Consider the following 21,891-nt stretch of genomic DNA (forward strand, 5'->3'; position numbering starts at 1 on the left):
AAGAAGCTGGCAAAAGGCAAATGAGCTATGACACAGTGCTAGCATCAGGAAAGCATGCAGCACAAAATTACTAATATAACATGCCACAGTAATTTTCATCACTGTGCTCCTGAGCAAGGCACTTAGCACTGAATCATCACACTGCAGATGCTTAGTGTCTGACAGTGGGAAACGGTGCAGCTCTCAGGTCTCAGAGCGTACAAACTTGAGGCAGGCTACTGCTGAACTGCTGAGAATGTGTGCTCAGCAAAACTGTGCCCTGGATAATGTAAAAGTTTAAAAAAGCGAACACTGCCTTGCCCTAGGCGCCTGGGCTCTCTTGTGACTACAGCTGATACATTTCATCAGTACCATAAAACTCTGACTTCTACTGCCACATCCATGAAGGTTATTACCACCTTATTCTCCCATATCAATCCTAAATGGCTTTTACCTTTACCTCCCTTCAGCAGGTCCCTGCCTTGTTTCCTTGATCAAGCATTTGTCCTCAGCAGCTGGTATCACATAATGTTTAATTTGGGGTGGTATTAGCATAATTCCAGTGTCTTCTCAGAGCATCGTCCCCACTTCCCCCAATGCAGCACCAAGTTTGAATATTGTATAACAGCAATGTCAGCCAGTCGGACAGTGAAATGTATTACCTGCATGAATCAAGTTGTCATTTCCAATTTATGAGGGAGCTTAGCATTCAGAGCACAGGTCTGGCCGGGGTGGGGAGCCGGCTGAAGCTGTTTGCTGGGAAAGGCTCCTCTCAGAACCCCCTCAGTGCTGTTTCTCATTGAGGTCCGTGAAACCGCAAAACAAACCGAATGCACCTGCGCTCGTCTGGTTACTCATTTTTCTTGAGAAAACACTGACTGTGTAATGATGAAATGCAGCTGTGCTTCTGCACCACACCCTATGTCTTTTTCCTGCTTACTCATCCACCAGCACAGTCGCCTTTGTGCATAATTCTCAGCTTGTTCTAACCTACATGAAGCACCAGATGGGTGGGAGTCACAGCTTGCCACAGATGAAGTACTGTCTGATAAGTTCTCAAGTTCAGGGAAACTAAACTGGCTTTAAACAAGTTTTAACTTTCAACAAACATAATGTCCTCTGAGGCAAGCATGAGCGAGTTAAAACAAACGCTGAGAATTTTCTGCAAGCTCTGCTTGGCCGTAGACTGATCTGCCCCAGCACAGTTTGGGCTCAAGTCAGCACTGAAGTGGGGATGGAGCATCAGGCTTCTGTACAGCAGCCAAATCTGTTGGCTGCTATTGATATCCCATTTCCTCTGTCACTCCTAAGCTGCTTTGCATTCAGAGGTTTTGCACTAAGCCCAGAGTGTCCAGTCTGTGGCCTGTAATACTGACTGTACGCCTCTACTGCTCCACAACAGTCATTCAGTCTTTTATTATCCAGGAAACAAAAGCATAGCTGGTGCCACACTGGGAGCCTTCCAGCCCTGACATTTCTATTGTGGCTCTTTCTTATTAGGTGGGATGCGAACCAATTTGGCCATTGGCATTAAATTCCTCACGCATTAATTCCCCTTTTGAATGTTTAGAAGCCGACATAATGGGTTTAGACTTGGCAGAAGATTGGAGGAAAAGAGGATCAAACACTGAACAGAGGACAGTTTTTATTTTATTTTTTTTTTTTTTTCTCGGGCTAACAATTATAAACCTCCTGTTGAGCTTATCACATATTCAACAGCAAGAGCTTGAGATAAGGTGTTGATTTATGGACTTTGCATGTTGGCATCAGTGAGAAAGGTTTGCTCCACTGTGTTTAGATTTTGAAATCAGATACTTTAAATTCATAAAGAAAAACTGTTCATATTCTGAAATGTAGTTGAAATTCTATTTAGAAAATCCTCATTCCTCTTGTATCACATTCATATGTAGTTCTCATTGGCCTTGGAGTTTGTGTTTTTTTTTTTTTTTTTTTTTTTTTCAGTGTTTGAGTGGAAAGTGTGTTTGAGTTTCTTTCTCCAGGGAAGCTGCTGTTTGTTCAGTAATCATAAAGCACACGTAGGCACTCTAAGACAATATCACATGCGCTTGAGTCACAGTGGCAGGTGGGTTTGATAAATATAATTTGGTGCTGAGGAGCATTTTTTTCACCGTCAGACATAAAAAGCAATTATTTTTTGTTTCCATTATCCACTTGATTCTTTTTGTTTTTGCTGCTGAATGATACTCACAGGTCATGCCTCACTTTCAGATGCTATTACCACATCATAATGCGGCAATGTAAAGAATTTCTTAACACCAAATGCTATGACAGCTTTGCTTAAATCAGCTGTCATGAAAACCACGAGTGATGGAGGCTGCTTCCTGTTTTCCTCTGCCAATCATTAAAACTGTAATATTGAAGCAGGCAGCGTGAATGTAAGATGTCATCCCAGAGCTCAGAGTATGATTTATTTACCTTCTGACGTGTCTGCCCTCTGAGCCCCTCTCGCACATATACAGTACCTCCAAAGAAGCCAATAGACATTACAGTCTATTAAAGCACCTTGCAGATGCACGTGGTGTAGCCTTATTTTTCTCTTTTATTCCCTCCCTCACTGACTCACACACATGCAGCCCCACCCCACCCCCCAAGCAAGGTCACTCTACGCTGCACTAATGACTGCAATCAATTACCTGGTGCAATATTAAACAAGACTAAAACTCCCACATCTCTGTAGCCTCTGAGCTTTTTGCTCTGGCTTATAGAGGTCACTTGATTGTAAAGACAACAGAGCTGATGATTCACGTCTTTTCAAAGTTCCTGTCACCCCCAGGCACAAATACTATACCAGTAAAGTCTATGATTGATTTTCTTCATGCGTGATAACAAGGCGCTGCTGTACTGTAAACTGCAGCTCTTGGAGCGACTGATCTATGTGGCAGAAAATACAAAAAAAAAAATTTGGCTTGATTAATGAGTTGATTATTTTCTGATTAAAAGGGCACTTCACTATTTTTACACATCAGGATCGCTCATCATAAGCATTGCTGCTTAGCTGTTGCATTATGTCTTCAGTGGCTCTGGAGGAGACATAACAATGTCGCTGTGATGTCCTTAAGGTTATCTCTGCATGGGTTTGAAGACTACAAATTTATAGCAGAAAGCCCTGTGTTACAAGCTGTGTGCTTGGACTAAGAGGTTATGGGTGTTTATTAGGTAAAGAGGCTCTAACAAAGACTCAGCTTCAAATTGTATCAGCTTCAAGGATATCTTTACATTCTATGTCTAGCTGGTTCTGTTTTCCTGCACTCACTAAGCTCAGACTCAGATCTACTAATCTCTCCTTGCTCTCTTTCATCAACATAGAGCAATATAGAAAACAGTCAGGAGAGCCCAGCAGGCTTCAGTTTTAGCTGGCACACATCAGCACTTCTGGTGCTTAAAAAGACAAAAATCACAGGCAGAAGATTAAATCAATTGTTGCTAGATAACAATAATTCTGTAACAGCTACAGAGAACTTTTTGTACTCTGCCAAAGACACATCTCTACTTCACTACCACAGGTTTTGGGTGAGCTTTTGTATTTCAAGAAGTCAAAAAGAATGGTGACTCCTTCAATGATAATATTTTTTTAATTATTAGCTGTTCTTCATCAGGACCTCATTTTCAGGGTGTAGTTGCAGGTTATGAACGTGAAGTTAAACTAGTATTTCTGTCTTCTCAGCAACAAAAAGATTTTATGTAGATTTGATAAAATGTTAACTGAACCCCAACTTAGTTCTCTGCTGCTTCAATTTCAACCATTCTTCTTTTAATGTGTGTCTGGCCAGCCCTCTAAATTTTCAGAAGTGCAATACCAAGTCGGCGCACTACTCCCCTAACTGATTCATCATTTTGTCAATAACACAGCAGACAATAATGAAAAATACCCATCACAAAGCTCTAGGTGATTCCCTCTAATTGCTTCTTGTCTGACCAACACTCCAAAACCCAAAGATATTCAATTTATAATGATATAGAATAAAGAGAAGCAGAAAATCCTCACGTTTCAAGTGAATGCTCAGCATTTTGTACTTGACAAATGACTTCAACGTGACATCATTTATCAGTTGTTATATGTTAGATTGATTTTCTGTCGATCAATTAATCGTCTCGGCAGGTAGACAGTATAAAAAGCTCAGCCTCTACCGACTCTCAGGATGCTACCTCTCAAGTACTGGATAAATGTTTGATCATTGTACCACAGTATTTTAAGAGCTGTCTTCTCCTCCACACAAAGGTGATCATGATGTGTCTTGGACTCAGTGTTAGGCATAATGGAGCAGCGACCAGTACAGCAGAGCTCAGTATGAGGTTGTTAAATTGACTTCCCGGGGGAGTTACATTCAAAACACTTTAGCACTTAATGCTGGTATACAGCGGACTGACTGCATATCTCCCCCACTGTTTCCTACCAGTCTCTTTCACTCTGGCCTTTCACTCCCCCTATGGCCTGTCACTGTGCTGTCATGACAACCAGTTTAGATTAGCAGATCATTAGCAGTAAGGCCCTGTGAATGGGTTTTAATAATAACTATAATTATTATGCTTTAATGTTTTTTTTCCTCACTTTTCATATGTTAATGCCTGTTTTTACAGCAGCATGGTATTTTGAGGTTATTGTTTCACTGGCATGTTTAACTGCCCCTTTATTAGCTGGGTAGTCATTATGATCCACGGTACTACTGGTGAAGTAGTAGCAGTGCTTACCTCCTTATACTTAGGCATTTCTGTGTGACGCTCACATCACAAGACAGTTCAAACAAATGCATCTACCACATATGAACAGATAATACACTCAGGGCAAAGAGCATCAGAATTTTTCACCAAGAACATCACACCCCTTCTTTTTTGAGTCGTAAGACGCCATCAGTCAAAAATAAAATGCCAAAAACTGAATTTTGTAATAATCTTGTAGCATGGAGGAGCGCTGACCAACACACACTGCAGCACAAAACTTAACCTCACTGATGCAGTGAAAAGCCCTGTGCCCATACAGTGTTGTGGATAAGTGTCTAATTTGCTTTATTGTCAAGAATTAGATGAGAAGACTGACAAACATGAAGCTACAGAATTTACAAGCAGCTATCCAAGAAATAGTCAGGCACATAACCCCCCATAAAACCACAACTGATGGTTAATGAGCTTTAAGGTGCTAATAGCTGCATGATGTTAGAGCTGAGCTAGCAGTTTCCAGTGTTTATGCTAAGCTTAATTAACTGGCTACTCATTGTAGCTTACTCAAATAGTTTTGAACTTGAGCCTTATTTTCCAATGTTTTTGGATGTAAGTGACTGATTGATGGATTGGATTCCACTGCAGAACATTTTTGTCCCTGTGAATTACTTACATCCCATAACATAGGAAAATAAGGTTGAAAAATTCCACTGTTATCCTTACTGTTTAAAGCACAGCTTGTACATGCTGTAAATTCATATACTCTACTTGAACAGTTAGTTGTAGGAAAGTCAGTCTAGACAGTTTGTAACAGCTGCTGTTGTGCATGTTGTGCATACATGCACAGCTGTCCACCTCGATACTTCAGATCTGGCAAAAATCCACCATCATTCCACAGCTACATACATCTGGAAATGAACTTGAACCTCCTGAATCTGTAGACTGTGTGGTCTGTTTGGCCACACTTAATTATTTCCACTAACCACAAATTAACACTGATATTACTGAATATTTCCCACTGCAGGAACTACATCACCACAGTTTACAACTATGATCTCAAGCCCTGATATTCTGATGAAAGTCTAACATATTCAAGGGAGGACTTCTACAGAGTGCTAATGTAATTCAAAGTGACACGACAGCATGAAACGATACAGCCATCTTTCAATTTGCTCCAGGGAGAAGTTAGGTCTCAGGATTCCGTGAGGTGCATTGCCAAATGAGGATATCAGTTATTCTGGGCTCCAGGAAAAAAAAGGAGTAGTTTAGGGAGGATTATGAAACCAATAGACCCACCTGAGGAAAGAACAGAGGTGAAAACAAGCCGATGTGCTAACAGGAAGAGGGGAAAGAAAGGAAGAGAGGTCAAGGAAAGGGGATGAATATGATGATTTAGTGATTTTTGTCAGGGACAGAGGGAGGAGGAGAAGTGGAGATTAAGTGGCTTTAGACTTGATTATGGTAGAAGCTGTCTGTAAGTTAGAGGTGAACTCTGAGGAGAGGAATACTACACCTAAACAAAAAAATGACATGGAGAAAAGGTAAAGGTAGTGTAGGATGATGTAGAGAAAGAACAAGTGAGTGTGTGAAACGTGAGATGAGACAAAAACAACAAAAAAGAAGCCAGAAGGATAGAGAGTGGGACAAAGAAAGACAGAGGGAGGTAGTGAGACATATAAAGATGGATCAAGCACCCAGTGAAGTGAAGAAGCAGAGAGTGATTGAGAGGATGGAGAGGGAGGAGGTGTGGAAAAGCAGCCATGATGAGATGGATTCTACTGGACCGTGAGATTGATGACTCTGCTTCAGAAAGAGAGGGAAGAGATAGTAGAAACTGGGGGGGGAGGAAAGGAATAAGAGAAAAGTCCTGATGAAAAGAACCATCACGCCCCGCAAGACATGGCAGGAACTGAAGTCTGATAAAAAGAATGCAGTCAGTTTTATCTCAGCCCTTCCATCTTAAAACAGAGCACAGGCAGCATCTTTGTATATTTCAGTATCACTAATAGGATCTATAGCACTTTTTTTGTTCATCATCAGTTATGCATGGTTTAAAAAAATGGATCCCCTGAATAAGAGCAGAGCTGCTGCATCAAAAGAGATTATGTCTGTAGCAAATAAAAGTCTGTTTGAAAAGAAGGATTAGATTTAGTTTGGCTTTCAAACACGAAAAAACCTGTGAATTAGTTATCCATCACTGCCTCTGAATGCAAACTAACATTTAAATACAGAAAGCACACACCGTTTGGATATAATAAATGCACAGGTTTTTTTTTTTTTTTTTTTAAATCATTTTCCGTATTTAGAGCTTAAATTCATCCCCTTATGGTCTGTCAGTGTGACCAATTAGAGCAGTCATTCTGAAAGTTGCTGGAGTTCTGCAGCAGTGCCGTCCAGCTAACGAAGGAGCAGCTCATTACAGAGCAAAATATGTAAAATCCACACGCCAGTGCTGAGCTCAGTCTGACACTGAGGTATAGAAAGGATGGCTGAGAAGGGAAATGGTGGGAATAAGAGGAGAGTGAGACCAGGAGAATGAGAGGAAGTGGATATTAATCCTTTCCCATGAGAACTTTTACTCTCACCTTCTCTGCCTTGATCCTTCTCCCCCCACCTCCTCCTCCCTCCTCTCAGACTGCCGGAGTGGCTATGATTTGCCAGCTTGTGTCTGGTCCAGGGGGGATAAGACGGAGATAAACAGCCGTTTGCAAACAGAAAGTGGTCTGAGCGGAGGGAGAGCAGGTCCCATCAATGGAGAGAGTTTCCTGGGATATTCACTTTATTCAGACCCAGAGCTCTTATCAGAGGCAGTGATGGAATGATAGGGTAACAGGCTGTGGCACAGTGCCGCCTGTCTAGCCAGTGGACTGATGTCATGGGCTGTAATGAATAGGGAACTAAAAATATAAAATAAATAAGTATGTTGGTAGTTATACCTGCATTCGACACGCTTATCTTTCTGCTGTGGTTTCATTATGTGGTTATGATTAATGTTGCCTCTGACTGACTGTTGTCTCATCTTTTTTTAGATGCTGTCACAGAGCCCTGAAAGCACTCCAGCGAGCTGCGATGGGACACAGTAAGGCTGCGGACATGATAAGAAATCCCTGCAGTGCTCCTTTTCAATCACAACACCAACACTAGACAGTAGAGAAGTCCATTATCTGAAATTAATGTCAGCTGTGTTGCGGAGGCAGCCTCAAGCTGCACCGCCAGATCTGAGACAACCCATGGAGGCGTGGCCTCAACTGATCCTGCACTGCTGCCACTGGTAACATCAGCCAAGTGAACAGCAATGCCTTCTAAGGTCTCCTGCTTATACTTGCTGACAGTGGTTTGCTGGGCCAGCGCTCTGTGGTACCTGAGTGTGTCCCGCCCCTCCACTTCCTATGTGGGCCAGCTGAGTATCCCTATACGCAAGGTCCCCAAGGTGAACAAGAATGCTACCTTCAGCAACATCCGCACACGCTCACTCAACCCACACGACTTTGGCTACCTCATCAATGAGGAAAAGAAGTGTGAGGCAGAGCCTCCCTTTCTTGTCATCCTGATCAGCACCACCCACAAGGAATTTGATGCCCGTCAGGCCATCAGAGAGACATGGGGTGACGAGAGCACGTTTCCAGACGTGCGTGTGGTCACGCTCTTCCTGTTGGGCCGCAGTACTGATACTGTTCTCAACCAGATGGTGGAACAGGAGAGTCAGATCTTTCATGACATTATAGTGGAGGATTTCATTGACTCGTACCACAATCTGACGCTTAAGACCCTGATGGGCATGCGTTGGGTGGCCACTTTTTGCTCTAAGGCTCAATATGTCCTCAAGACGGACAGTGACATCTTTGTCAACATGGAAAACCTCATCTACAACCTCCTGAAGCCCACCACCAAGCCCAGGAGGAGGTACTTCACTGGTTACGTCATCAACGGTGGGCCAATCAGAGACATGCGCAGCAAGTGGTACATGCCCAGGGATCTGTACCCAGAGAGCAAGTACCCCCCCTTCTGCTCCGGCACCGGATACATCTTCTCAGCAGACGTGGCTGAGCTCATATACAAGACGTCATTACACACCAGGCTGCTGCACCTGGAGGACGTGTATGTCGGCGTTTGTCTCCGTAAGCTCGGCATCCACCCGTTCCAGAACAGTGGCTTCAACCACTGGAAGATGGCCTACAGTCTTTGCCGCTACCGCCGGGTGGTCACTGTCCACCAGATCTCCCCCGAGGAGATGCACCGCATCTGGAACGACATGACCAGCAAGAAACACCTTAAATGTTAGCAGGACTGTTTGCATCAGCGCCAGTGGGAGAGCCAGGGAGGAAGTGAATGCCCTCTTATCAACTGCTTCTCCATCATTGGCATTTGCAACTACTGTACAGCACGTAGCACTGAGCTGAAGGAACAATACTCACCGAGCATCCAGGGCTTTGTCCTGCTGTTGACTGCTTAGCCAGGAGTCTCTGTAGTGAAAGGCCAAAGCCAAGTCCTCTGTATTATTCTATGTCCTCCCTCACTTCAAGGTGTTTTATGAGTGCTACTCAGCTCAGACTCACAAATTAGGCACAAAGTTGGAAATGTTTTCCAAAAATGTGCAAAATGTCCATGCAGTTGGTCGACATTGCCAGCAGCAGCATCATTTTTATAGGAAATTGCAACAGGAAGCTTAGAGGCTTGCGTAAAACTACTCATTTATACAAGACTCAAACTGTCCCCAGTTACTAAACAGCAGATTACATAAATGCCAACACACTCCTTTGAACCCAGACATTTGCCTCTTGGGTTGATTACAAGCTCTAATTATGAATGTTCCTCATGTATTTTCAGTTGTCGTACTTTCTGAACAAGGTGTTAATGTTGGATGTACTGTCTGGTACTGCAGCAGCTGCCGTCATCACAAGGACCATGGTGAGTTTAAAGTGTAATGACTCATTTAAATAGGCTGAAACATGTGTATCATGTTGTTCTTACTCTAGGAAAGCTGTGGATTAGGAGTATTAATGAGCAGATCTGTTTGCTTCTGTAATATTCTTTTCAGAATCAGACATATTTTCTTACAGCAGATCGTCAGATCTTTGTGAAAATGTCTTCAAAAAGTATCCAGACGGCGTCAAGATATTGGCTGCTTGCACTCCCAAGTGAATGTTACTTCTGTTAATGTGTAACGTGCGTTTTTTTGTCTCAGGCAGTGCTGTGAGCAGGCTGCAGACTATTATATTTTCTATTACTTGAACATGAAGGAGAACAGACGTACTGTAAGAGTGTGCTGAAGACGAATATTACACTTTTGAGTGCTTTCTTCTTTTCAATTACTTGAGATTAAATAAACTGCTTTTATAGGACTTGATACTGTATTTATTACAGAAAACAATATAAAAGTTTTTATTCCACTCAATTTAATATGAATACCCTGTAAGTTAATACACCCACTTGCATATAAGGAAACTAGATTACACCCTGAGGTGTTTTGCTATGACTGTAGGAAAACATGAGCTGTAGAAATGAAAGCATCTCATTAGTACTGCTGTTCACGACAGCAGCTGTGCTCAGTTTGAAGCGAGTCCCGGCTCTCAACATGTCACCGACGGGCAAATGCAGACCGCCGCTGAAGTCTCTGCGTGGCTCTAGAAACAACATGGCCGAGCACTTTTCCATGCAGGTGTTGATGCGTGTGGGTAAGTGGCAAGCAGTGTGAGTGTGAGTGATTACATCAAATGTAGCATCTGTGTAATTGGCAGCTGAATGCTGTTTTCAACCATAATGTCTTAACAAGAGGAGGGGAATTAATGTTTATTTCAAAATAAAGCACAGAACTTTTCTTAGTTTTCAGTGTGCCTTATAGGTTGTTGTATCACCAGTTCAGTTTATTATTTAATTCAGTCTAGAAAATGAAACAATATATTAATGTGTTCTTTGAAGGCATCAGTATGGAAACTAGCTGTGTGTTCTACCCCACCCAAAAGCAAAAAATAAGCCTTATTTCAGAATCAGAAGCATCAAATGCCTATTGATGATTTAATCAGTGATGCCATCAAAGGGTTATCTCTCAATTCAGTAGAAAAGGAGGAATTGCTCTCTGTTTATTTTCTTGACAAAAAACCTTCCAAACTTCAACACTGCACTTCCTTGGGTCCTCGGCAGTACAACCGTGAAGTCTGAAGGATGAGTGGTTGTCGAGAAAATTGACGGAGAGAAAGAGATTCCTGCATTTTATAGAAGTATTGTTTATCACTTTACTGCCAGGTTTAGCAGTGCGGACACATGGATTGTAGCCTGTTATGAAGGTATAAATCTGAGCGGACACTGTGATCAGTCCTGTGTGTTGTGTGTGACACTACTCATTTTAATGAGCTTCACACTGTACAATGAACTGACTGACCACAATGCTCATATTAAACATGAGCAAGGAACCCAGTCAGTTTTGTATATTTTTTATTCCAATTAAGTTTATTCATAACAGACAGCCATATTCTCAATGTTCAGAGCAAAGCAGCATTATTTTTCTATTCAACTATGAACAGAAAGTACAGTATGTTTCTGTTTGTAATGTTGTGATGAGTCACTGAGGGGAAACTGTTTTGTTTTTGACATGCAGCTGTTGTACAGTGATCCCTACTGGATGGCCACAAGCCATCAGTGCAGCTTCAGTACTAATTTGATACCTGTTACATCATTATTACATGACTTACTGCAAATGTAGAGAGTTCAGTGACCAACCCTTGATAACACACAGGGAATCAAAAAGTCAGCCTGAGTCCATCACCATCAAAGCCCCAGCACAGCTCATCTTTTGGGAATGAGACAATAATAAATAATATTACCACTTTTTTAAACGTTACCATGTAAAACAAAGACATTACACATAAGCTACACACAAGGAAAAACTGGAGTTCAGTGTTGATTTAAAGTCATTACACTGCTCAGTCTGCTGTAGCACACAGCCCAGGATATTACTGGTGAGTCTAATTATATCTATATGCTCATGATACAGCTACAGGCTGTGTGTCGTCACTGCTGAACCCATTGAAGGTTATTATCTGTTAATAACAGTAATTCTCTGAAGTCATTAAAATGTAAAATGGCTGGTAGTTTTCATACACGGTGCGTGACTTTCTCAGCATACACACACTTTTCGGTTTGTTTTAGGTGTATACTGTGTGTGGGCATGTGTAGATGTCAGCGAGTGTGGACAAATCAGCACCAGGCAACATTACTATAATTAGGCTGCTCTAGCCTCTGATGCCTACAGGTGTGTGTGTGTGTGTGTGTGTCTCAGCATATGCGAGTGTGCGCCTGTGCATGCACATTCAGATTTGTGAACCCTTTGTTCCAGGCATCATCATCATCCGGGGGAGCAGCACCACTCCTCCTCCTCCTCCTCCTCCTCCTACGGGACTTGGTGCCAGAGAAATGAAAAATGTCTTCTGTTCTGTACTTGCAAAGATAAACATAAAAATGTAGGAAGCACTTGTGGCGAGGCTCTTTCCTCAAACACTTTTCGCTCGAAAATCTTGTGGGAGCTTGTAGGCAGAAAACACACCATTGCTGTTATGATTTCTTCATAATAAAACTATTCCCGGATGCCGTCTCCACTTCAAATACGTCTTTTTGATTAGTTTCTAGAACAGTTTTTGGAACTAAAATATAATTGAAACAGTTTTATTCCAGTTTGTTGTGTGGAAAAGGAAAAGAATTCAGCTCAAACAGCCACAGTATGTTATCAGTTAATGACTCATTTTTTTCTAAAATGTGTACAAGCACAGTCTGCCCAGTAGTATACATGTAAAATAATTGTTATTCACAGCTTCTTATCCTCAGTGCTGTGTTTTGCATTCCTCTGATCACCCCCTATGGCATATGCAATTTGATACAATATGCTGAGTAATAGAAAGTCTGCACTGTAATTGGCTAAACAACCCAGTGGTAGAGCATTTAAAAGGCTAAAGCTTGGGGAAAATGAAAAGCGAGTGATTATTCCAGGGCTTGTGGTAAATGAACCTCATAACGAGCGAGGCGGAGTGCTAGACAATTGGGAACACTCTGATTTCAAAACAAAGCATGGAAGGCAGGCCTGTGGAGCCTTGAGTAGAGATACAACAATATTAGGACACAGAGTAGACCTTGGTTTGGCATTGTAGCCTAGTTAGATGGTGTGAAGTCTGGAGGCAAATTTCTTAATGCTGCATAATCCACTGCAGAGAGCATCTCATGAAAAATTTTTAATCTTTGTATACATATTCATATTCTTCTGCTTATTCTTTTGCCCTAAACACATTCTCCTCTGCCTTTCAGTTAGCATGACCTCCTCACGACCTGTCCTTTGAGGCACAGAGGATGCGCGTTTACGGGAAAATAGCCGTGGAATAAATTGGCGGTGTGCAATCTGCCATCTGTGCAGGCGCAGTTATACCAAGGTGAGAGAGGAGAGGGCTCGACGAGAGCAGCTGGGGAGCCGAGGTGCAGTCGTCCTCTTCCTCCAGGAAAAGTGCCATCGGAGGGATGCTGGGATGCATCAGAACACCACAGCTTCCCAGAAATGATTCTGACAACTTCATGTGAAAGTGGATCGGCTTTTAAGGTGGCCTGAAGTGACAGGGTATTTTGGATGTTCTTTTGTTGTTGCTGATTACTGGCTGTGATGTAGATGTGCAGTTGTATGTGTGAATCTAGGCAACATGCCCTCAATTTTTTATGTTTTTAGTTTTTCATAATGCTTTCTGTTTTAATCTGGAAACAAACATCCCTTTTCTGTATTAGTAAACCTCTCTGGACAGGGTGCTTGTCTCTTCCAGCTAGAGCTCTACGTTCAAGGTTAGCTCTGTCCTGTTCAGCAGAGAGACTCTTGAACAGCCAATACATGTACGGTCACGTAGCTAAACAATAGATTCCAAGGCTCAGGAGTAGGCAGTCAGATAAAGCATCTAAATACATGACTGATCAGAATGAGGGTGAAAGTAAGTTCAGATTAAGGAAGAGGAAGCAGACTTTATGTTATGTGACTGACAGACAGCTGTAGGGCTACTTTACTGACTTCTCTACTTAAATTGGGCAAGAACGTGGAAAGTGAAGCCTCACATAACACAGCTGTTCTTGAACAGTTAGGAGAACTGTACAGCAAAGGGAAGAACTTCAGTAAAACTTGTTAATCAACCGGCTTTACCTTCACTTCTACTGAGTTTTGACAAACTATGATTCAAACTATTTTTAAAAAATCGATGCCAAAAAAAAAAGATTATGAGATAGGCAAACCCTCCAAAATTAATATTCTTGCAAACTAAACTTCTAATGTAGTTAATCAGATTTTGCAAATCACTATTAAGACTCTATCCAATATAGATTACTTTAAAGTTTTAAATAAATGATTATTATCACAGCCTTTTACCAGCTCTATTCAGTCTGTGCTGAACAAAGATCAGATAATGGAGATGAAACAACACAGAGCCGCAAAAGGAAAAAAAACAAAACAAAAAAACAATTTTCTATAATCAGGTTCTACTGAAACGTGTCCCCTCTTTATTATTTAAATAAAAACTCATAAATCAACATTGTCATGCCCACAGTCAATCTGGTCTATTAGATAACAGTGTAATAACAATCTTCACCCAGGAGTAAACATGACTGCGCGAGTTCGGCTCGGCAGCAGAGGATTGAGGTGTGAATTTGCTATTTCAAATCACGCCAGTTCACCTGGTAGAATGCATACCATCTATCAAGGCAGAGTCCTTGTCGCAGCAGTCTGGGTTCGAGTCTGGACCAGACCCTTTGCTGTGTATTGTCATGTCGACTTAAAAGCTACAACTATCTATTATAAATTTGTCCTTGCCTTTATTAGTATCAACCCTCATTTTCTTTTTCAAACAGAGTTTCAACAGCCTTAACATTTCCTGTTCAGTACTGCAATTTCGTTCGCTATCATTCATCTGTGACTAGATAGCTACAGATTTGGGGTTTTGTTGCAGCCAAAGATGTTCATTCATAAACTCTGTTGGTGTGAGCTTTCTAAACCATAGCTAGAACATGGCTTAATGGTGCATTATGTGTTGATATGAGCATCCAAACAGAAGAGCCAGAGACTGAAGTCATCAGTGTTTGTCATTATGTGGGTCATTACTAATAGGCTTTAGTTTTGTTTGGGGCCCCCTATGTCTCCATGTATTATGTGTCATTTTATTCTATATTATATAAAAGAGACAGTCCCTCTATAGAACTTCAATGTGCTACTGTGAACCCTGCAATTAACTGATACACGCTCACCACCCAGATCAGCATTAGAAATTGTATCTTGTTTTGTTTTGTGAAATCTTGAGTTTTCTGAAATGTCGCTGAGCTTTGACCGTCAGGGCCACCGTAGCATTGGACTGTCGTCACAGTGAGGTCAAACAACCTGGACACATGATGATCCTGCATGTTGATGACAGTGTTCATACATGCACAGCATTAGTCAGCAGTCAGTCTACTTTTTCCACCCATAGGAAGTGTGGCCATGAAACTGATATTTACTTCCCACTCATCAAGACTCAAAGGTCAAAACATGATGCAGTTAAGTGATCAAAAGCTCAGAAGCTATTAATCTTTGTCCTGTCTGCCACGTTTTAAACATTTGATAAATATACATCAGAGTAAAGTCGATATTGGACGCCAGCAGCCTCTGAGACTCAACAATCAAATTTATTTAGAAATTACTTCTCTGTAAAACAAATCAATGGCAGCAGGGCAGAATAAGCTCCAGACTCGTGCTTCCCGTCCGTCGCATCTCTGCATAAATGACATACTTGTCACCTGGTGTTTTATAGACAATCACATTCTGTATGGATCACATTGTGCGATCCAATCTCAGGTGTCCAGCAGCAGACTTTTAACCCCTGCTGCAGAACAACTCTGATATGTAAAACAAAACCTAAATATTGATATCTGGCATTAATATTGATATCTGCCAAGTTATACTGTCCTTGTCGATGACAGCATTCCAGCTGCATGAATTATTTTCTGTCATCCATAACTGATAGATGGGATTTAAATAGGAAGCATACATCAGGATGTGAGGCAGGGGCACCACAAGCGCTTGACAGAGATAAGTGTGACAGCCAGGCTGAATTTGAATTGCGTGAGCGATAAATTAATTCTTAATGCCCTGGGATGGAGGCTGATCTCTTGGAACTGAACCTCACCTTCTTCTGAAAGCAGCAGGCTCATATTTATGACCAGCTGCAAACTGAGGAGGAATATCTGCACATTTGCATGAGTGGAGTCTCATAAATACCTGATGGGCTGGTGAATATCAAGATCATTTGATTCAGAGAGCAGGTGGAGGAGTAAGGTATTCAAAACAGGCTTGCTATGTATTTGATGTTAGTGTTGTTTATAATTTAGCATACCTGGGGAAAGTATGCAACTCATGTTTATCTGTCCTGAAGGCTATGGAGTGTGCAGAGGATCTGTGAGTTAGTCTGTTTGATGTATATCCTTGAATTTCCTCCTTCCGCTTGCATCAAGGCAAACAGCAGTGCTCACTCAGCTTCTCAAAAGACACTGAGGCACTTCAGCAGATTACAGCATCATATAGCGCAGTAACGTTTTTCAAGGTTTTCCACATTTGATTCAAAAGGAGTTATTGTCATCAGTATTATCTGTCATGTTCTAAATGCGTTCATTTAACTTGATTTTAAAGTGGATGTTAAGTATCTACAAAAAAGTAGTATTTTTCAATTGTTCATACTCTTGAACTGTGTGTGTTTATGTTGGTTCATCAACCATCTAAACTTTTTGTCTGCTACTTTTAGCAAACTTTTTTCCCACTAGTTTTAGTTAGCAATGTAATTACTTTGATTAGCATTTATCCATTAGACTATTTTTAGCTTCCTAAGTAGCTTTCGTGCAGTCTCTGTGGCAAAACATGACCATAAAGAGGTTAGAACTGACTCAGGTGTGAGCAGCTTACTGGTTATTGTGATGATAAATGTGCTCATTTACACTAATTTGTAATCCTTGTGTGTTTTCCTTCTAAACACAGTTTTTCTTTTTTGTAATTATTTGAGCTGCTCTGCAATAGTTCAGACCCCAGATGTAAAAGTGGCCCTGTTGGGAAACATTGTGTATCTTACTATACTCACATTGTCTTTATCAATCATGTATGTGAACAGATGGGTCTACAAATACAGCCCTGTGCTAATTACACAGAGGCTTGGATTTGCATCAACAAGACTGCACAGTTAAAACATAAGCTACAAAACTTCCTTCCAAACACATAAGTAAAAGAGCATCTTTCATATTTATTCCCGAAACTCTACAGATACAGAATTTGGCCAATTTGAATTCATCTTCCAGCTGATGCGATAGGAGGATACTAAATCCTTGTTGTCTTAATTAGAGCATAGTGAAATGAAACTGCCGAGGCCCGAAGCTACATTGTAAGATACGTTTGGGAAAATAGTTAATTAGTAATTGTTGCATGAGCTGGATCAAACTCTCTTCAAAACATGAACTCTTTTTCCATTTGAAATTTTGGGTTTTTAATTTCATCCCACGGCAAAGAGCTGCTTTTATTCTCTTTTCTGTTGAATTTTTTCCATTTATCCAACATATGATCAGCAGTTGGACTTTTATGGACAGCCTGAAGTGGTCTCATACAAATAACCACCTCATGATGATTAGTTTCCTTTGATCATAAAATAATTATACCACAAATGTAGAGACTGTTCTGTCTCTGTTCTAAGTTGTTTAAAGTTTTCTGTGACCATGAAAAAGGTGTTCTATCATTTGTTTTTACTATCACTTAGGTGTTTTTTTTGTTTTTTTTTTTTAAGTTAAGGTCACGCAATAACTTTTAAAACTACTACCTATGCACCCAACTGTATTTCCCAAAGTGTAGAACTTTTAGAAGTCTTAGTTCACCCAGCCATATTTAAAGTTTGCTACTTCCAGACTTGTTTCTTTTCCACTGCCCAGTGTAAAAGCCTTTCTGTCTTTTTTACTGGGTCACTGACTGTGATTAAGCTCCTCCAACCCACTGCACAAAGACTTTTAACATTGATTTATCAGGTTTGGTCACTTTCACATCTCACACATCACATCTGCAACAGAGAATTGAGTTACCTTTGTCCCCCAATTGGCTCTAAGATGGTATTGTAGTGTGCTTGTAGACTAAACATGGGGTTTTTCAGTCATTAGCTGTGGTCCAGACCACTCTGGCGAGGACCCGTGGGGAGTTCATTGCCTCATTTGGGATGTAATTAATCTCTATTAAAACCACATCCATCTCACTCCTTACCTGACCCACATCTCACACACAATTTTGTGCTTCAGAACACAAACCATTGGGAGCATGCCTGAAGAGACAGCAAGGAAAAGGATGAGGAGGTGGCTCCTTTCCAGGAGGTGGGAGACAGACGATTTTAAAGGCAGGGAAAAAAAGTGGAGGTAAATGGCCACAAAAGATGTATAATCTCACTTGTGACATGTAAAGGCATTTCAAGAGAATAATGGCAGGTTGTGTCTTCTCTCTAACTGCATACTTGTCAGCTTTTTGTCTCTTTCTCCACTCACTTCTTGCCCTTCACTCTCTGGCCCCATTTCTCTGTCTTCCCATCCCTTTCTGTCTCTGATAATCTAAGCCAGGCTTAAGCCTCCATCTACTCTATCTCCTTCCCTCTCCCTCACTTCCCCCCTGTCTGATTCAGGTCTCACTGCGAGGCCCCGCAAAATCCTCAGCAGAGACTGCTTGGCTGGGTCTGTGCTGTTGACAGACAACACAGCTTTAAATGTGAAAACAAGGCTATTTCGAGCAGGCTTTGCAGAGATGGAATGCATGAATTTATAGACAGAATAGGGGGGGGGGGTCTCACAGACATTTTCTTCACACTTGTTTGACATTTTTCTCCGAACTTGTCAACACCAAATGATTTGTGAGAACAGCATGGAGGAAAATGCAAACATTTTGTGCCTGTCACAGCGAGGGCTTTTATCCTAAGACATTACATATACTGCACACGGTTATGCATCAAAACATAAGTTCTTACTGATCTGGATTTCCTAATTTTCTGTAGCTCACAGCATTTGCAACTAGTTAAGCTTGGCAAGATAAACAGAACAATGGAGTTAATATTCAAGTCACTGCCACTTCAGTTATTGTCTACATGAAATACCACTTTCTTGTCCAAAATTACCTTGGGCTTCGATAAGATAACACAAATTCAGACAGAGTACCACTATGAATGCCAACTACATTTAAGCTGGACCCCATCAGAGGAATTCATTTCTTTCTCTGTTTGCTGCCAAAAAAGGTAAAGGATTTTTATATTTTTGTAGCTTTGGCCATGATGTCTATCAGGTAACAGTAATGCTGAAACACAGTGACATTGCTAAAAAGAAGTCAGACAGGCCAGTATACCTCGGCCATATTGGGCCACGCAAATGACTGATTGCCAGTGCTCAGTGTGCAGGACAGCCTCTGGTCAAACTGGGGCCCTAAGCCACACTTTGTTATACACATTTACATTTTCAGACAACATACTCACATTCTACTTGTTTTGCTTTCTCTCTTCTCTTGTTAGATGACATATCTCCTGCAGTAGTGCCGTGCTCTGATCAGTGAGTGGTCAAATGTTGATTGTCAGTCATTGCAGTCTCCTATCCTCTCCTCTCAAACTCACTCAACTGATTTGACTTGGTGCATGCAGGTATCACTAGCGATGGTGTGGGGGCTTCACTGGTGACACTTGATTGTACTGTGTAACTGTGCCGCATATGCCCATAACATGAGGCCCCCATCACATGGGAAGACATCGGAAGTCATGTGTTGCGTGCGTTGCCATGTAGGAAGTGATGCTGTGGAAGTTGAGGTGATGGTTGTCTTATTGTGCTATTTGCCATTATGTTAATGATAACCACATTTTCCCCTACCCTTTCTTTTCCTGTTTTCTCCAATAACCTGAAGTCGATGTAATGCCATGTTTTCATGAAATCTGTTTTCTTTTTCTATGCCACTGCCCTGTTTGTTCTAATTAGATGCACCTGATGCTGCTTTGACTGTGACGACCACTGAGCCTGCACACTGAGGAGGAAGCCATCAGCCGCAGGGTTTGTACCTGTTAAAATACATGAACTTTAACTGTTGCTCTAACTGGTTATTTGACAAAAACAGTGATTTTATGTCACAGAACAAGAGGGCTGCTTGAATACAACTGCTTCGATCAGATTGTTAGTTTGTGGTATTGTGAGACTCGGAAGAAGTATTCATGCAGCAACTACCATGTTTTGCAAAGTAAAACTACTGTTTTTGTCACTGGAGTCTGGTAGCAATATATATATCAATGTTTCTGTCTAAACAAACTTACTCTTGAGTAAAAAGGCCTGTCTCTATAGGAATCCTATCCAGACACAATCTGTCTGGAATGAGCACTTAAGTGGACGCACAATTTCCCATTGGATTACATTGCAGCAGCTGTTTGCAGTGGTGGGTTCTCATTTTTTGCTCAATACTGCAGCAGTTCCAAAGGTTTGTGTCAGTATCTATCATTTACATCCAAAAACATGGGGAACTAAGGCCTTACAAAATTCATTTCCCAAATGTAATAACTGGAATTTCCCACTAACAGCGACTGACTCTCCACATGATGTGATTTAGTTTTTTATGTAATTCCATTTCTCAGCTGTTCTCAGTATGATGTTGTATCACTACAGCTCTGCCTGACCTCCTGCAATCATTTCATCTCCCTCGTCAATTTCTCCCTGTACCATTCTTGGGCTGATAAGCTTGCTCTGTTTGCAGTCCCTCCCATCACCCACACAAATCCAGGCTGAACGCAGGTATACGGCAAAAAAAAGCTGATTGACAATGTGAGACCTGAAAAATCCTGCACAGTGTCAAGGCTATCTGTACGGAAAATTCAATCACACCTCGTGTGTCCGGGAGATGAATAGCTGCCATTATTCATACTCGACACAGGGTGCTCTGCATGTGTTGTATACGTGAGTGCAAGAGAGGAAACAGATTATTCCTACAGACTGTGCAGCTGATAAAAGTTTTTAGCGATAATCAAACACCAAAATCGATTCAACAAAGTGCTGTTACTGGGAAATGTGGGGGGGGGGACTATTACCCAGCAGGCTGAGGGGAAACGCAAGGTCAACTGTTACATTACAACAGAGGCTTCGTCCTCTCTCCTATCGCTTCCAATTTACTTAATACAGGAGAAGTGTTCGTCTTCCCTGCGCTCTGGAAGATAATCGACAATGAAATTAAGTGGCGGCGGGCCTGTGTCAGTGGGGGATTGTGGAGAATGTGACAGCTCAGGGCTGATGGGAGATAATCGCAGGACACAATAACTGTTGCCAAGAGAATTTGCTCCAGGCTTCTTAATGGTCATAATAACTGTAACCTTGTCTAGCAGTGTAAGGTAAGTCAAATACAGCACAAACATTTTGTTTGAGTGCATGGACACACACACCCAAAAGTTCATGGGTACACACTCTTGCAAACACATAAGCTCACAAACATTTTTCTCTCACACTAGACAGAAGGTCACATGTGTGAATTATGTCACTGTCAGCTCAAACTCTCCCCCCTGGAGCAATATCGACCCCAATACACACACACACACACTTGGAAGGAGTATACACTTACCAAATCATGACAAATCATCCTTTCCACTGGCTGTCCCACCTTAGGGGGTTGTAACAACAGTGTCAGCTCAGATGAGGAAAGAGGCGGCTCACCGACATGAAGTCATTGAAGCTGGCGACTGCTTTTACTTTCATGTTATCAGGCTGCTTTAATTCATTACCCTCTTTGAGGTTTGTCAGGGAAATTGGAGCTGAACAAAGTTTCCAAGAAATTTCTTTAATCTTGCTTGTTTCATCTTTTTTTTTTTTTTTTTTTTGGTTGGTGGTGGTGGTGGGGGTTTGATTTGTCGGGTGTCACTTTGGGTGAGGCAGCTGTTGAACAGCAAGCAATTCGATGCAGTTTAATCTCTCAATTTGTGTGACACTGAGTTTTAATGTTTCGACATTAGTGTTTTCAGCCTGTTTTTCATGTAATGTTTTTTTTCTTGCATGTTAATGGTAAATTAGGATAAGAGCCAACACTCACTCACTCTCAGCATTTTCACTAAGTCTTTCCTCTTGTGAGCGTTCAGCTGGCTGACTAAACACTGTAAAACCAGTGTCTGTCAGTGATAATTACTTATGCAAATAGGCACCGTGCAGTAATTACACGCTGCCAACAGAATAAACACATAC

At 41.5% G+C, this 21,891-nt stretch overlaps 1 protein-coding gene and 1 long non-coding RNA gene across 3 annotated transcripts in view; both read left to right on the forward strand.

Annotated features, from left to right (window-relative positions):
- Positions 1-9,998, forward strand: part of LOC108900594 (beta-1,3-galactosyltransferase 1) — a 96,376-nt gene extending 86,378 nt beyond the window's left edge. For both annotated transcript variants that reach the window (XM_018701744.2, XM_051066026.1), the window contains one exon: positions 7,686-9,998. In XM_018701744.2, the coding sequence (XP_018557260.1) occupies positions 7,952-8,938 (987 nt within the window). In that variant the 5' untranslated portion in view covers positions 7,686-7,951 and the 3' untranslated portion in view covers positions 8,939-9,998. The remainder of the gene's footprint in view (positions 1-7,685) is intronic.
- A 7,450-nt stretch (positions 9,999-17,448) lies between these two features.
- LOC127139120 (uncharacterized) lies at positions 17,449-19,721 on the forward strand. Its single transcript, XR_007809047.1, has 3 exons — positions 17,449-18,072; positions 19,206-19,242; positions 19,332-19,721. It is a non-coding gene; the product is annotated as an uncharacterized LOC127139120 (long non-coding RNA).
- Positions 19,722-21,891: the final 2,170 nt, after the last annotated feature.

The sequence above is a fragment of the Lates calcarifer genome, linkage group LG7_2, assembly GCF_001640805.2.
Source record: "Lates calcarifer isolate ASB-BC8 linkage group LG7_2, TLL_Latcal_v3, whole genome shotgun sequence".
In the NCBI taxonomy this organism is placed as follows: Eukaryota; Metazoa; Chordata; class Actinopteri; family Centropomidae; genus Lates; species Lates calcarifer.